The following is a 17,544-nucleotide window of genomic DNA, read 5'->3' as shown; positions in this document are numbered from 1 at the left end:
AAACAAAACCTAAGAAACATGAACATGGCAAACAGAAAATAGAAATGGTGCTGTTTGAGAATGAAAACACATTTAACAAAACCAAGAGCCAAGAAAGATACTCAAGACAGAAAATCAAGCAGCCCAAATAATTTAAAAAAAAAAAAAAAAAAAAAAAGCCTGGAGATTGAAAAGTCTTAGCAATGCTCCTAATCTAGATCCAAACAATAACACCAAATGAAATACCAAAATAATACAAAAAAATGGAAGTGGATGAACATTCGCAAGAACCTACAAGACCTTCCCAGAAGCAACAAAGGTAATAGAAACACAAAAATATGCAGAGGAATAATAATCAATTCACAACTAGAAATAAGAAAACACAAATTATCCAATGGAATTTTTGTGGAATAAAATCAAATTATGAATTTATTTTATTGTGGACTATTATTATCTTTATTGGTTGTTTCACAAAGTTTCGGCCACCTATTCCTCTGGCCTTCGTCAGGTGGTAACCGCGACGGATAGGAACTTTGAATCTCCTAACTGCATTCTCAGCAATCACTGCCATCCGTACTTGTCGTCTCGCCATGTTAGAATGCAGTTAGGTGGTAACCGCGACGGATAGGAAGTTCGAATCTCCTGACGAAGGCCGGAGGATTAGTTGGCCGAAACGTTATGAAACAACAACCAATAAAGATGAGAATAATAGTCCGCAATAAAATAAATTCATATAAATAATATACTCATCTCAATAATGAATTCCAATTAAAATATATAAAATCAAATTATACTGAACTTATATTTATTTCACTTTTCAACCCATCCATAATTTGCCTTCAAGAAACCTTCCTGAAACAATATTAAGAACTACCAAATATTTAATTACTCATAACTCCAGCATTATATGGCATAATCACGTTTGACACACCGGTTCCCGTCAGATCACCGAAGTTAAGCAATGATGAGCCTGGCCAATACCAGATGGGTGACCATTTGTCTTCCATGTGCTATCTGCTTATCTTGGCATAGTTTCCAGTCGTCCTGGACTTCTCCTTGCCACTGGACTCAATCAGTGCCGATTCAGAAGAGGTGTGATTGGGGATTGTGCAACTCTTGACACACAATTACACGCGCAGCTGCCCTTACAAGGGGTATCCTCAGTCTTTTGCGACTGAGCGGAGGCATCTGATAACTCCGGGGGTAAGGCCTCTCGGAGAGTAACTATTTTAATTATGAGCGATACACCCCACAGCAAAATAAACATAACCAAGCTATTGCCATTAATGCCACCTTACATAAAACAATGACAGTATGTTCTCTATATCTCCCACCAAATGAAGACAGATAAAAACTAATTGAAAAAAAAAACTGATTGACCAATTACTTAAACCTTTCGTCCTATTAGGAAACTTAAAATCATAACATCCTATGGGGATGTAAAGACACTGATAAAAAGGGCAAAATGTTGGAAGAGTTTATCAACGAAAATGATATATGCTTCCTCAATGATGGTGCACTCACACACATCAACCCACTTAGTGGAAATCATTCAGTTATCAACCTAAGCTTATGTAACCTATCGCTGTATATGGACTTCAATTGAAAGGTACATGACACTTGTTGCAGTGACCATTTTCCAATATTGATAGAAAGCCCAAAATTCAGTGAAAAACTTCCTCAATGGAAACTAAATAAGTCCAACTGGTAACTATATAAGGAAAAATGTAGATATAGGTTGAATCACAAAGAGTCAATGTGACAGTCTTTCTTTTTTTAAAGAAACTTTAGAAATTGCAAATGAATGCATTCCTAAAACCTCAGCATCTAACACAAATCCTGGTTTGATAAATGTTGGGAATCCATCAAATTGCAAAAAGCAGCTCTGAAGAAATTTCAGAAACAGCCCTCAACTGCAAACCTGATGGTTTACAAATAAAATAGAGCTAAAGTTCATAGAGTAACAAAGGCAGCTGAAAAAAGAATGCTGAAAAAATTCTTAGTAAATTGGATTCCTCCACGGAACCGAGAGCAATATGGGAGATGATTCGAAAAATTGCAGTTAAACATCAATCCACACCAATTAAACATCTTAAAAATAACTCCAGAGTAACTGATAAAAAGAATATAGCAAGTTTACTAGCTGAAAGCTTTTCCCTAAACTCTAATCAAAACCATAATATAAAATTTATAACAAAATGCCAAACAGTACAAACTAAATTTTAAATTGAAAAACCTGGATTACAATAAACTTTACATTAACCGAATTAAAGATTTTATTAAGATTCCACAACACATCCGTAGAACCAGATGAAATCCATTACGAATTCTTACAACTCTACAGAATCACTAAAATTACTAAGAACTTACAACAAATTATGGACAGAAGGCAAATTCCCAAACTTGTGGAGACAAACTACAATAATAGTAATCTCAAAACCAGGAAAAGACAATTTGAACCCGCAAAACTACTAACCAATCTCATTAACTAGCTGCTTGTGCAAAATGATGGAAAGGATAGTAAATGACAGATTGGTTTGGTATCTAGAATCCAACAGCCTTATTTCCAACCTACAATGTGGATTCATAATAAAAGCACAACTGATCAACTAGTTCGATTGGAAATGGCTATAAGGGAAGCATTTATCAGGAATGAGCACCTATCAGCAATCTTTTTCGACCTAGAGAAAGTCTACGATACTACATGGTAATATGGAATGAGACTTATAAACTAGATTTAAAAGGCAAACTCCCACAATTTATAAAAGGATTCTTATCTGACTGCAAATTTAGAGTTTGCATTGGATCCACTTACGCAGACACCACAAACAGGAAGAGGGAGTCCCTCAAGGAAGCATATTATCTGTGACATTATTCAATATTAAAATGAACAGCAGAGTGAAATGTTTGGACCCTGGTGTTGAAGGATCTTTATATGCAGATGACCTCTGGGTGTATTGCAGATCAGAGTATATACACACCATTGAGCTGAAACTCCAACAATGCTTAAATAAAGTAGACAAATGGGCAACGGAAAATGAATATAGATTTTCCAAATCAGAAACAAATATGTTCATTTCTGTCACAAAGAAAACTTCATAATGACCTTACACTAAAACTTGGAAGAACAGTAATCCCCCACTGTAGAACACAAATTTCTGGGACTAATATTTGATTAAAACAAAAACCTGACATTCATTCTCCACCTGAAGAATCTAAGAAATAATTGCAATATTACGTGGAGAGTGGGGTCGAGAAACTCTAATGAAGTTACATAGGATTTTGATTAGATCAAAACTAGACTGTTTTATATACCAATCAGCCAGAAAATTCTACCTAAGGACTTTAGATCCAATCTGCCATGGAGGCCTGAGATTAGCACTTGGTGCTTTTAGAACGTTCCCAGTTAAGTCTTTCATGCAGAGGCTAACAAAATTCCTGCAAATATAAGGAGTCCCAAACTGGGTGCCCAATACTACACTAAATTAAAAGCACATCTAAGTAATCCAGCATACAGAGCTACATTCAATCAGAGATATAAAGAGTCATTCGAAGCAAAAAGAAAAGCCATAAAGCCCTTTAGTCTTAGAATGGAAACAATACTACAGGAATCAGAAATGACTGTAGAAAATATCCAAGAACACATACTGACTGAAACCCCACCTTGGATTCTCAAAAAAACCCAAAGTAATACTAAAATTAAATGAACTCCCAAAAGCAAAAACCCACTCTAATACCTACCAAGAGAAAGCCTGTGAAATCTTCCTGAAATACCCTGACCATTTACACATTTTCACTGATGGCTCCAAAGACCACAGTAGAGTGGTGTGTGCTGCCAAATCAAAGCCCTTCCAACAGGAAGCTCTATTTTTACTGTTGAAACATGTGCCATCGATCTAGTTTTCAACATTTGAGAACAAAATAAAGATACAAAATTCCTAATACCCTAATTCACTTTCGGTTCTAAACCAATTACAATGCAATGGTATCTTTTTGTTAAAATAATTTCTAACAAAGTTTATAGATTATTCGAACTCTTATTGTCACGTTTGTAATGTTACATTTGCAGTGATGTAACATATTTGATATGTTAATAGTGTCTTTCTGAACTTAAGAATATTTATAACTGGAGAACATTTAGTGAATTGAATCTGAATAATTGAATTGATTCAAATTATTAATGCTCCTCAAATATTCTAGAACTTAAAGATTTTTTTTTTTTTTTTTTTTTTTTTTTTTTTGCGATGAATTTATATGAAAAGATCATTGCAAAACTGAATATAAAAACAAAATTTAATTCTAGATTCCGGCAAGTTTCAAACTCGCGACCTTTTGCATGTAAAGCAGATTTGATAACCACTACACCATGGAACTTTAACAACTGTCTGATATTGTATATACTATTATTATTGTACCTTTATGTCGCTATCTTTTACATATGCAAAAAAAAATCTTATGCACTAAAATTGCAAAACTTTTCTAAAAGCTTGATAGATCAAAATATATAAAATCTCTAATGAATCGGAAAAACATGAGGAATACTATTATCACTATTCTAAAAGAATTCATTAAATTTTTGGTGATTAAATTTAAAATTTGTTTTTATATAGTATACCTGGAGCGTCATTACACAATAGTAGTTATTGCTTCCACTCAACATTTTGTTGAGTCTAGCAGTTCCTTGCTTGACTAATTTGTAAAAATAAAAAACACTAAGTATGGCACATCTTAGCAATGAAAATAAATCTATATAATTATAAAACTCAAATGACCTTGCAACGGGTGTTATAACCCAACATCCAGTTTATGACTTCCGGTTGCGCATGCGTGCATAAACAATCAACGCGACAATAAAACATTGTTTTACTGTGTACGTTTTCAGCGTCCCAATTTTTTTTTTTTTTTTTTTTTTTTTTTGCATTTAAATTATTCAAATAAACAATTGTTAATACTTTGTTCATTTCCGTATTACGTTTAAGTTATTTTAACGCAATTTTCTTACAAATAAATCTACTTTAACTCGTTGACAACCATAAGAGCATTTTACAACAGATTTAACAACCTCCGTCCCTTTTTTTTTTTTTTTTTTTTTTTAAATTCTCCATTTTTGTTAATACGCCTTTCTTAAAAAACATTTTCTTCTACACTACCAACATAAATAACCCTGAAAATGTTTTTTTAATTTGCGTTACAAATAATCAATGCAACAATAAAATGTATTGTTTTACTGTGTACGTTTTCAGCGTCCTAATTGTTTTTTTCGCGTTTAAATTAAGATATATCAAAATTTGAATTTAACTAAGTATTATGGTATCTGTTCAGTGCACATTTACCTATAAGTATGGCAAACCACTTATAATTCAATGGCTGTAAGTTTTTTTTTTTTTTTCCAAAAATAAACAATAAACAGAACAACTCGTAGAAATCTATCTATATTTTCATTTTAATATACTTGCATAGAAATGTTTATGTCACAAAACTATTTTCTGTATGTCACAAGTGTCACACTCATACATTAATTCCATAGCTAATATAACATACTGACCCAATGGGTCACAGGTAGTCTAGTAATTTAAAAAAAAAAAAAGTAATAATCTTATTCATATAGTGCAGTTGTAAGCTGTACGTATGAAAGAATATTTTCTAATTTTTTATTCCTTTGCATAAAACTCAGATCATGCATTTTAGCAGCTGTCTTAAAATGCATAGCGATTGGTTGATTAGTTTAAGAGTGAATTCTGTTCATGCAAATATATAAACACTAATAGGATGAAATCGGACATGGCTTTTGTTTTGAATAAGGATTACTTTTTCACTATACTTATAATATTATATCGCTTTCTTTTTTACTACCTCTTTCTTGCCTTTCTCCCTTTGGTATCAGGGGGAGAAAAAGGTGTGGCGGCAGTAAAAAGTTCTATTTTCTAAAAATAGAATATACTTGAACTTTTAAGAGGTTATATCTTTATTGCCCCTTTAGAGGTGTGCTTAAAGATTTAGGAATGCTTCCATTGTCTTTCTTGGTAAATTTTACATATGAATGTTTAGATTTTATGTAGATTCGCTAATCTTTCTATGTGGGACGCAGAAACATCACACATTAAGTTATATATAATATATATATACTGCTTCACTGGGAACACATTTTTTATGCTCATCTCAGAAAGCTTAGATTTTATTTACTACTAGCATGGTTGTCCAGTGTTGCCCGGGTGTTTGGAGGTGTTGAGCAAAAAAAAAGTGGTAGTAGGAAGGTAGGCTCAAATCCGTACTGCGAAAGAGGAAAAGAAAGGGGGGGGACATGACGTCTTTTCTGTTACGAACACCGGCAAACTGGATGTGACGTAGGTTTAAATTAAGGCTAGACAATCACAAAGAGGATTGACTTTCGAAAATATCGGCGAAAAGTGACCCCCTTCCTGTAGAAAAGTGCCCAGTTGAGGGTGAAGAAATTTTTCGGTATTTGTCGTCTGAAGGGTCGAGCTTCAAAACGATACTAATCTTGTGAAAATCCGTCGCGTATGTCTAAAGTTTTAGGCAGACATGCAAACATACATACATTTATATATTGGTAGCTCAAATTTTGAACCCAAACCAATTACAAAGCTTGCCCTATCTCTGAATACCCTTTATGTAAAATTTCAAATGTTTAGACCAGAAATTGCCTGAGTAATTTGGTAAAGACCGCAGAGGTCAATTTAACTTAGACCCCTATTATGACCCCTTAACTTGATTTGAGCCCAAAACAAATGTTAAGTTAGATCCATGTCCAAGGAACCTATATTTAAAATTTCAAGTGTTTAGGCCCAAAATTGACGGAGGAGTTTGATAGTTCTCAAAGGTCAAATCATTGAACTTTGACCCCCTTAACAGCCAAATTTCTGGCCGGAAACGGATTACAAAGATTTTCCCAAATCTCAGTACTCTGTATATCAAATTTCGAGTCTGTAGACTTAAAATTAAGTTATTGCATTGGGAAATGTATACAGACACATACACAGACAGACATTTTCACTTTTATAGATATAAGTGTACAATTGTTTCTGCCCTTACTTATATTGTTCTCCGCATATGTTTTATTCCTATATCAATAGGATCTTCATCCGCATGAAGAATATACATAAAACCCAAACAAAATATCTAATCAATCTAGAGATAGTTCTCCTTGGACAGTCTGTGTTCATAAGTTGGAAGTTTTTATTTCATTACAGCTTATAATCTACCTGCCACCTACATGATCCAAAATCATTAGTATGAATGGTTTGTTTTACAATTATTTTAATAAATGCACTAACCTCGGATGATATTTCCAGTGTATTTTTCCTCCATACGGGACTGGTCCTGGATATGACTTTAAATTATATCCGATGGTGAGGCCTCAGCTTGCGGGCTTTGAGGAGTGTGGAGCCACCCTTTAATTGCCATTGCTCCCAGGTTCACTCTGACCCGGAGTGGTAGTGCCTGTTAGGGTCCCAACTATGAGTTAAATAGAAAACGACTTTGAAAAAACAAATATTCTATTAAAAAATTTTTCTTCAAAATAACTAGATTTGGCATTAACCTGAAAAGAGTTGATATGCCATAAAACAAACAACCAACCAATCCATACGGGACTAGTGTTGTTTTTGTTTCCCTATTTCTCAGCCATGCTGTATTAAAATTACAAACTTCTGGTTTATTATTATTAATCGACAGTTAATAGCAGTAAGGTAAATGTTTCTCTATTGTGTAAATACTATTTATATTAAATTCAAGCATTCATATTTTAAACTTAATTGATATCTATTTTTCATGCTTTCTTGCTGTGTTCATAATTAAAATATTCATAAATAAAATCCGGTTTACATCTACTGTATTACTTCATGTGTTCAGACGTGTTCATTACAGTTAATTAAATCAGGATAGGTAATATTTCTATGTTCAAAATAATTTTATTTTTGTTTAGTAGTCATTTATCTCTATAATAAAATACACTATTATTCCCGTTTATAAAAAGATGGGGCCCACACGTTAATCCAGAATGGTCACGTTATCTGCCTGTATCTGATGCCTATTTTCAGGTACTTATCATTTGGTTTTATTATAATTCATAAATTGCTCCAATTTTTCCACGCAAAGTCACTCTCACAAATACAAACTTACAGGTGGTAACAGGGCACCATATTTTCTACTTTGAATCTCCCAGACATCACCGCAGCAAATATTTCATAGTTTAAGCTTATCATGAATCACCATAAATATTTAGTTTCATGCTTACATGATTTTATCTTTCCCCTACAACTAGGAAAAAAATGCATGCTCCCTTCCTATTCACTTCTAATTCTAATGACAATTTTATTGGCTACTCAGACATAAACCTTCATTCTATATACCGAACATTACAGAATGCTTTCAGTTACATTCAACATGGCAGCCACGTACTATTCTTTTAAAATCAGGCTATTAACACATTTGATTTATTAGGAATAACATATTCCAACTGAATTAAAACGTTCATAGAATCTTAAATAGATGATTGTTAAATTAATAAATATCAATAAATAATATAAATAAATCAATAACTTTAAATGTGTTTAATCAAATCAGAATGTGTGTGATTATCTACCCTCCTACTGTTATTGTTACAAGTACTATTACTATAATACATTTTTTTTTTTTTTGTCATGATATCGGTTATCATGAGATGCACAAGTTTTTCTTCAGGCGTTAATTATTTTATTAGCAGTGTCCTCATTTCTTAACTTATCAAACACATAGAAACATTTACTTCAGTCTAGGAGGATTTCCCCTAATTTTGAAGAGAAAGGGTGTACATTTTTAGCAATACATTACTTCTACTATTACTGCTATAATAATAAAATATAATTATTATATGAGCATACATACGGATTGAAGGCTACATAAAAATTCAAATCTAATTAGTCGGCACATGAGCATAGACAGGGTAAGCTTTTTTTCTTTTTTTTTTTTCTTTTTTAATGGAGGCCTTAAATTCTAACCCTGCCGACCATTTCCTAAAAATGAAAAAAATTATCTGTTTAGAAGGATTTTTCCTTCAGGGAAAGATTCCAGAAATCAGTGGTCTCAGGATTGATAAAATTTGTTCATCACCATTTATTCATTTTCTTTTGAGGTGGGCTCATACATTTTTAAAATGTTAACTAATATGCTTTGCTTTTCCCAATTTATTTTTATTGGTGGGAACCTCACCTCATAAAAACCAAATTACCTCAAGTTAGAAAGATTTCACTTACATGTGTACATGTTTTTCTATCTTCTACATCTCATTGCTGTTACTACTACTGCTACTACCTTTTCTATTGCTTTTACAACTATTATATTTTTCTTTGACATGAGCTACCAATCCAACTTTGCTAGTTTTGATTCCAGGTCCATTCTACAGCAATAATTTTTTTTTTTTTTTTTTTTTTTTTTTTTTTTTTTTTTTTAGGCATAATTTCTTTTAAAACGTTAACATGTTTAAGATTTCTGTGAGAATTTGAATTAACTTATCAGCCATTTTCTAAAAACAAAATAAATTACCTCTGTCAAGTACGATTTCGGTTTTATTAAAATGATTTCAGGATTGACCAAAATATTTCTTATACATTTTTTATTCATTTTCATGGATCATGCACGTTTGTTAAAACGTTAACATGCTTTGTAATGTTTTTCATTGGTGGGACCTTAATTCTTCATTTGCCAACAACTTTATAAACAAATTTAACTTCATCTACGATAGTGCACTAGATAATCATAGTTTAATTTGTTTCTGAGGTAGAAGGGGTTCTTTTAACAAATCTGTTATGGCTTTGCCCTCTTTCCACCAGGCAACGCTGTTACATAGGCCCTGCTAATTATATTTTAAAGTATATCCCTTTTCATGTAACATTTTTGATTCATTGCTTCTCGGCCATGCAGTGCTATTAAAATTATAAACTTCCGATTTGATATAAGGCTACTAATAGCAGCCTAGCAAAATCCTTCATTAAGGATTAAACTAGAATATGTAATATTTTTGTTTGAAATTTCTATTTCAGTTCTTCATAATTTGTTATGAAACTCTATATATTTAGAACACATCCGTTACCCAGCATGTACATTTTTATTGCCTTTATCTTCTAACCAGACATTACACATAATCCTACTTTTATTTTATTACTTTAATTAATATTCATTACTTAATAGCCATATTCCATTTTAGTTACATTGGTTTGATGGTTATTTATAGTTTCATTATATGCTTTCAATCGTACCAGGTATAGTTATTTATATCACTTATATGCTTTCGTTTCTCGAAACTTACTATGTTGTGTTTTGTATTGTCATAGTACATTTTCCCTGTATCTATTGCTAATTATTTTATTCTGTTTCAAAGCTAAAATAATATAATACTCAAGTTTTACTTCTATTATAAAATGCATGTTATATACTTAAAAAATTTATTGCTTTATCAACATTGTTTAAATCTGTCCCTGCTCCTTTTATAATATATTTAAGATATATATATATATATATATATATATATATAAGCTGAACGCCTGTGTGTGTCTGGTCACGAATAGGCTCCTATATGGTTGACTATTATAGAAAACTTATCCTATATAATGATAAAGACTCTTCATATCTATCTGTGTAAGTATACTTTGATAATTGTTTCAGTTTGAAGAAATATGGTATAATAAAATTATGGGGTGTTCGTTCGTGCTTGACCTCCATAGAATGGAAATATGTCACAAAGTTTAACAAGGTTTTCTAATATAGATCCACAGAATATTGTGATACCTGTTTCAGTGTGAACAGGTATGGTATAATAAATTATGGGGTTTATCTATTTTATTTTTACTTTCATATTTTGCTTTGGTTTTGATACCCCCAAATTTGAAGCTATCTCTTTACGACCCTTCCTTTTCATAACCTATCATACTTTCATAAATCAGTCCATTTTCTGTAGGCTGTTTTTGAACCCAGTCAATGACGGATACTTTTGCTAGTATATATATTCTCCTAAATCTATATGCAATCTTAATTTATTCATCTTTACATTATTATATTTTCCCTAATGTAAGCAACTGCCTACTATCTCATTATGCTTATTTATAATGTTACCGTTATGCTATCCCCAATGATTCAATGCTACATAAATTACAACTATTAGGAATGTATTTATTTGCCTTAACAAAAATTGTCCCACTCCCAATTGCCCATTCCATAGTAAATACCATTCCATTGTAAATACCTTTTTTTCCTCAGCATCCTTTTAGATGCTAATGAAATAGTGATTTTATTTGTATCTACCTTATATGCTTTGTTAATGACATATGGTTATTAGACCTGAATTTAAATGGCCCTCTATTAAGCCAATATATACAGATGACTTCTCCCTTACTATGACATTACACTTCTACACAATACTTTTAATCAGAAATCTTCTTTTTACCTAGTTATTCATTAAAAAATTTTTTTTATTGATTTGAAGAGATTATTGTATGCTTGAATAAGATACTTTGACGCTTCTAAAATATTGAGACGAAATTTTGGAAATAGTAATATTCAATTTCAAATGAAAACAATGGTATCTACATATTCCTCATATTTTTAAGATGCTTATATCCAAAAATTACGAAAATCGACAAGGTAGAAAATTAAAGAAAATAAAAATGTGAAAATGGTCCTAAGACACGAGTTCAAAAGGGGGGCAATTTTCATTTTGATTTAAACAAAATGGCAGCAATTTTTCACCTGTTAACAGTTTTGTTTAATAATTCAGTAATATTTGGTAATTTCAGCTGCATTATTTGGAAGCTATTATTGTAACTTATAACTTATTAGAATTGACAAAAAAATCAGTTGAAATCATTTTTGTTTTTTTTTTTTTTTTTAATCTGAAATCTTCATTTATCAACTACAAAATCTTATCCCAATAGTGTAGAAATGCTGATACTTTTATTGTAATTTTATTAAATAGTTTTATTTAACATTTTTTTTTTTTTTTTTAAATATTAGGAATTATTTTATAAAATTCCTTCAGTTCAGTGTATCAGTTTTAATGTGTTTACTAAACCAAGATTGAACCCAATCGTTTTTCTAATTTTTCTCTCTTGTTACTATCCTTACCACCACTGGGATCATTCCTTTACTTTTTATATTCGCACTATTAGCTGGATTAACATCTCTTTTATTATTAACAGCATTAGCTATATCATTAAATTTCATATTTATGGTATTCCTCTCTATATCAAGATTATTTGTAAGGCTTAGTTTATTTAATTTAAAAAAAAATATTTTTCCTAATGGCTATATGCAATGTTTCGTTTTATTCTATTTCTAATCCCAAAGTAGTAAGTTCTCTCCACTTGTGTATTTTATACCTCCCTATACTCCCAATCTTTTAAATGAACCTATTATAATATATCTTTACTAGCGGATAGTTTTGGAATTGTCATATATATTTTCATAACACACACGCACATATATATTAGTGTTGGGACGATTAATCGAGAATCGGAAAAATCGGAAGATTTGAGGTCATCTAAATCAGAAAAATTGATGCCTATTTTCCAATGCCAAAACGATTCTTCCAATTGTATTTTTTTAAGTTAATTTTGTTTAAACCCAAATCTTCTATTGTTGGTAATAATGATAAAACAAATATTTATTGATTTTTAAATTACCAGTAAAGCTAAAATCGATAGACCCCCCAAGTGTATTTTGACATTTAGGAAAATTTCTCCATATTTAACACTTGTTTTTATGAAAATCAGGGGAACAATCTTATAGTTAAATAATTAGATTTACAAAGAATCGGAATTGAGAATTTAGCACGGTATCGGTAATTGTATCGGAATCGGGGGGAAAAATTGGAATCGTCCCATTACTTATATATAACAGTAAGTTATGAAAATATATATGGCAATTAAACTACAAAAGTTTTAGTGTTTCATCCTCATGAAGATTTGTCAGGCTATTGCATGGAATAGGCTTATGTTTCTTGAAAGAAAATTCTGTGTACCTTGTCATATTTTTATAGCTTATTACCAGTTCTACTTGTATATTGAGCACTGTTGAAATACTGAAAATACATATCAAATTTTAGATACCTTTACATCATAGTAAAAACAAATATGGGTTCAGAGGTGGGAACAAGACTTTTTAATGAAAATTGCTCCAGACAAGTCATGAAGCCACTTGATATAGTGAGCTAAAAAAATACTTCAAGGTAAAAAAAAACTTGCTAATAAATAATTTTAGATGAAATGGATTTTGACCCAGTAAACGGCAATTCTCCCCTCTTTGTCAGAAACCTTGTTTGTGGAATATAAAAAATAAAAATAAAAGCAAAATGAAAAGAAGCAATAGTTATTAAGCTACTAAAAATAAAAACTTGCTTCTATTCCTCAATTTTCATGTGTAATACTGAGATATGGGTCAAGCTTAGTGTTTATATATGATCTGCTTGCTTCTGGAATGAAAGCGGAAATCTGCAATCGATACGTTAACATTGGATTTCTGTTTGTGCCAAACCAAAATGAATTGAGGCGAAATGCAGAACTTATTGGCTGGAGTTAATCACTCCTCGTGGTTATTGGTTGCTTTTTGTAGTTTTTGTGAATCACAAATTGCTTTTCACTTAGCAGACTGCTTTGTTTCTATTTGTCTTGTTTTGGATCAATTGCATAAAGAGAGGAAGTGGGAGAGAATGTTTCGGTGGGAGATGGTCGATTGATTGAAATTATTATGGCCTTTTGATATTGTGATCAATTTTATAAAAACAAATTTCCCTTTGATGATTGTTTTCTTGTGGGATTGGAGGGGAGGAGATTCTGGTTTTGGTTTATTGCAATGAACATCCATAGATTTTTTTTTTTTTTTTTTTTTTTTTTAAATGGAAATCACTCCAGACAAAATGAAGCCACTTGATGTAAGGAGCGAACAAGATTAAAAGATGATTATCACAAAATAGATGCTGATTGCACTTAGTGTTGCAAAGATCAAGACTATAAGTAGGAGGAAAACAGCAGGAGGAGTTCCACAAGCTTGCAGTTCTTGAAAAGAAGCTACTGGAATAGAAAGTTATATATATAAAAAAGTAAAATTCAATGTCGGACCCAAATAACAATTCATCTGACATTTCTATTTCGTTTTGGCTAGCCTATTTTTAGTTTTCCACACTAGACTATTGACAAAAATATTTCTTCTTATTTTGGTTTAGAAAGATGTTAGGGTGGAGGTAGCATAATTCCAAATTATATATGGAATGAATAAATGTAATATTTGCGTTTAAGTACGACCGAATTAGACACAATTAATGTACAACTATTGTTGCTGCTTCTCTAGAGCAGACTGACAGACAACTGCTGGTTTTATATTCAAGCAGTCTCAGCACGTAAGCAGCAAAAGTTAGCCGCAATATATTTGCCAAAAATCTGTTTTTTTAAAGCCTGAAAAAATAAAAAAGCAATCAATTTTAATTTAGACTAACTCGGAAATTTTTCAAGCTTTTGAAGGAATATTTAAAAAAAAAAAAATTTAATTTTGGCAAAACCAAGATATTTTACTTTAGTAATAATCAAAAGGACATGCCGGGGGGGGGGGCTATCATTGTTATGCCTTTATATTCCCTCTTGAATTACAAACCTGCTTGGATTTCATTGCATGTAGAAAACCATAATATCCAGGTATATGATTATTATTTTTATTTCATCTGATTTGGGTTTTTGGTGGCAAATCAGTTTTTTCACTTAATGATTTCAGTCTGCCAGAGAAATTCTTAGCATTATACATTTAAAGTTTCAACCTTTTTAAGTTTCTGCTCTAACATTGGCCTTCTTGGGATCTGTCCGGCAGACCGCTTGTTTATCGTTACGATCTTTATGGAAAGTAGAAAGCTTATTTTGTCCTTTAGTGCTCACATTCCATGAGTGAGGTTTCTGGCAATGAGGAAAAATTGCTGTTTTCTGGGTTAGAATCTATCTACATAACCTGTATCATTGGCTAGTTTTTGACCTTGAAGTGTTTTTGTTTTACCAGGGCAAATTTGTAATTCTAACACTCATTTCTTTACTGAATTCTTGGAAAGAATCTTTGCTGTCTTCATGGGTTTCCTTGGGTGTCCTACCTTTCTTTTTGTAGATATTTTACTGCAGCTCTGGTGACTGTTTTGTCCATTTTTGTTGCACACTGTATATGCCTGTTTTTCACCTGCATGCAGAAATTAAGACAAATCTGAATTATCTTTTTTCATAAATTTTAGTGCTCGTTCTTGATGAAACTTGAAACATTTTATACAATCCGTCGATGCATACACACTTTGTCTACAGATAAAATTCACCTAAATTTGATTATTTCTAAATAACGTATATATATTCTACTTAATCTCTTGACTTTTTTCCTCTTGTATTTCAGCTTCAGACCCAGAAGGCACTTTTGTGGAATCCAATGCAATATGTCGCAATTACAAAATGAAATTCACTCATAAACAATATGCATTTGGTGATTCTGAGAATACAACCTTCTACGTGTATGTGTATGGTTTCACCACTCCATTCTCGCTACAGGTGAGTTTCCATTAGAATTTCTTTAGTCTTTTTTGTTACTGTTGATAATTGTCAATATATTGTGCTGCCTGAGGTAAATATTTATCTGCTGTAAAAATTACACAAATTAAAAAAAAAAAAAAAAAAGGCAATAGCTTAATTCTAATAAAAAATAAACAAAAACAATGCAAATTTAAACAAATAAAAATAAAAAAATAATTTGGTCATTTACAAAAAAAACAAAAAAACAAATTTGGTTCAAGGCCAACAAATTTTCGGTGGAAGGATAATTTTGGTCTATATATAATCTTCTGACACTAAACATTTTCAACATAATGCCACATTTCCTCTACGGATTTGACACTTAGGAAATCCCAGCATTGGATTTATGAGAATGTATTGATGAAAAGAGTGTGTGTCCCCCACACACACACAAACAAAAGAAAAAGCAACTGATAAGATAGTATATTGGTATTGTCTGTTATTTTTCTTTTTGCTTTTTTTTTTTTTTTTTTTTTTTTTTTTCTAATTTTTTTTCTGACAAGACAAGATGGCATATTCCAAAAATCACATCTGAACTAAAAACATTATTTAGAAGTCCATCTTTTTTTTCGAGTGAGGTTTGTTTCTCTAAAGCTTGACATGCAAAGCATGACCTCCTCCTTATTTTCTTAGTGGGAGGGGGGGGGGCGAAAGATGCAACCGCTTGAATTCTAATAGATACAACTTGATCTTAACCAAAAGACCAAGTAAAAAAAAAAAAATGCATATTATATATTTATCATACTAACTTGAGACAAGTGTCATATTCCAAACATCACACATCGCTAAACTGCCATTTCCAAATTCTGAATAAAAACATTATTCAGAAAGCCATTCTTAGTATTGGGAGATTGTTTTTTATATAATATTTAGTTAAGGAAGAAGGAGTTTAAGGAATTCATATAAAAGTATTATGTACTAGCAGATTACCCGGCGTAGGTGGAAATACATGGAATGTTTCCTAGCAGAATACCCAACGTTGCCTGGGATCGGAAAAGATTGGTTGATATACATACTAGCCTAATACCCGGCATTGCCTGGGATTGTTATATAGGTGGATATATGTACTAGCAGAATACCGGATTGGAATAGCCTGGGATTGGATAAAATAGGTGTATATGTACTAGCAAAATACCCATCGTCACCCGGGATTGTATGACATAGCACTAGCATGACATATGTATTAGCAGATTATGCAGCATTGCCCGGGATTGGATACAATTCACGGAATATTTCCTAGCAGAACACTCAACATTGCCTGGGATCGGAAAAAATTGGTTGATATATGTACTAGCCAAATACCTGATGTCGCCTGGGATTGGATTAAATAGGTGTGTATGTACTAAGAATATACCCGGCGTCGCCCGGGATTTGATAAAATTCATGAGGTAAAAATGCTTGTGAAATTGTTTCATATATGTATTTAAATTACCCGTCCTAGGGATAGGTAAAATTATTTTAAGTATGTGTTGTATATTACCTGTCCTTGCAAAGGTAAAATTATTTCATATACATGCTGTAAATTATCTACCCTAAATAAGATACAATTATTTCATACGTGTAATACCTGTCCTAGGTAGGTAAATATTCTTTTGCTCGAAATAGTAAATTATACGAAGACAGTAAAAATTCCTCTCTCCTAAGAATAACAAATATATTCAAAATCAAATTCAATTTTCTCATTGTTTATATGGTCCCGAGCAACGCCGTGAAGCGCCGCTAGTTTTACTTAAAAGAAATTTTTCATGTTTATTTGTGTGTGTGTGTGTGTGTTCATGTCTGTCTGCCTGTATCTGTCTGCATGTCTGTTTTTGTTTTGTGTTGGTGTTATTTTTTCTTTTATTTTTAAATTTCATTTTATTCCATTTTTATGTGTACATTTGGTAATCTTTTTCTCCAGAAGAATTCAGCTTAAGACTCTTAATAGAATGACTTTTTTCTTGCTGTTAGCTATTCCTGTATTTTTTTTTTTTTTTTGTCACATAAT

At 31.7% G+C, this 17,544-nt stretch overlaps 1 protein-coding gene across 7 annotated transcripts in view; it reads left to right on the top strand.

Moving 5' to 3' along the window:
• Positions 1–17,544, top strand: part of LOC145245897 (attractin-like protein 1) — a 320,643-nt gene that overhangs the window by 184,312 nt on the left and 118,787 nt on the right. For all 7 annotated transcript variants that reach the window (XM_080107633.1, XM_080107632.1, XM_080107630.1 and 4 more), the window contains one exon: positions 15,385–15,536. In XM_080107633.1, coding sequence (XP_079963759.1) covers positions 15,385–15,536 — 152 coding nt within the window. The remainder of the gene's footprint in view (positions 1–15,384; positions 15,537–17,544) is intronic.

Source organism: Euprymna scolopes, chromosome 23 (genome assembly GCF_053919585.1).
Source record: "Euprymna scolopes isolate OS-2025 chromosome 23, ASM5391958v1, whole genome shotgun sequence".
Lineage (NCBI taxonomy): Eukaryota > Metazoa > Mollusca > Cephalopoda > Sepiida > Sepiolidae > Euprymna > Euprymna scolopes.
Note: the sequence above shows the minus strand (reverse complement) of the source record. Positions and strands in the feature narration are given on the sequence as shown.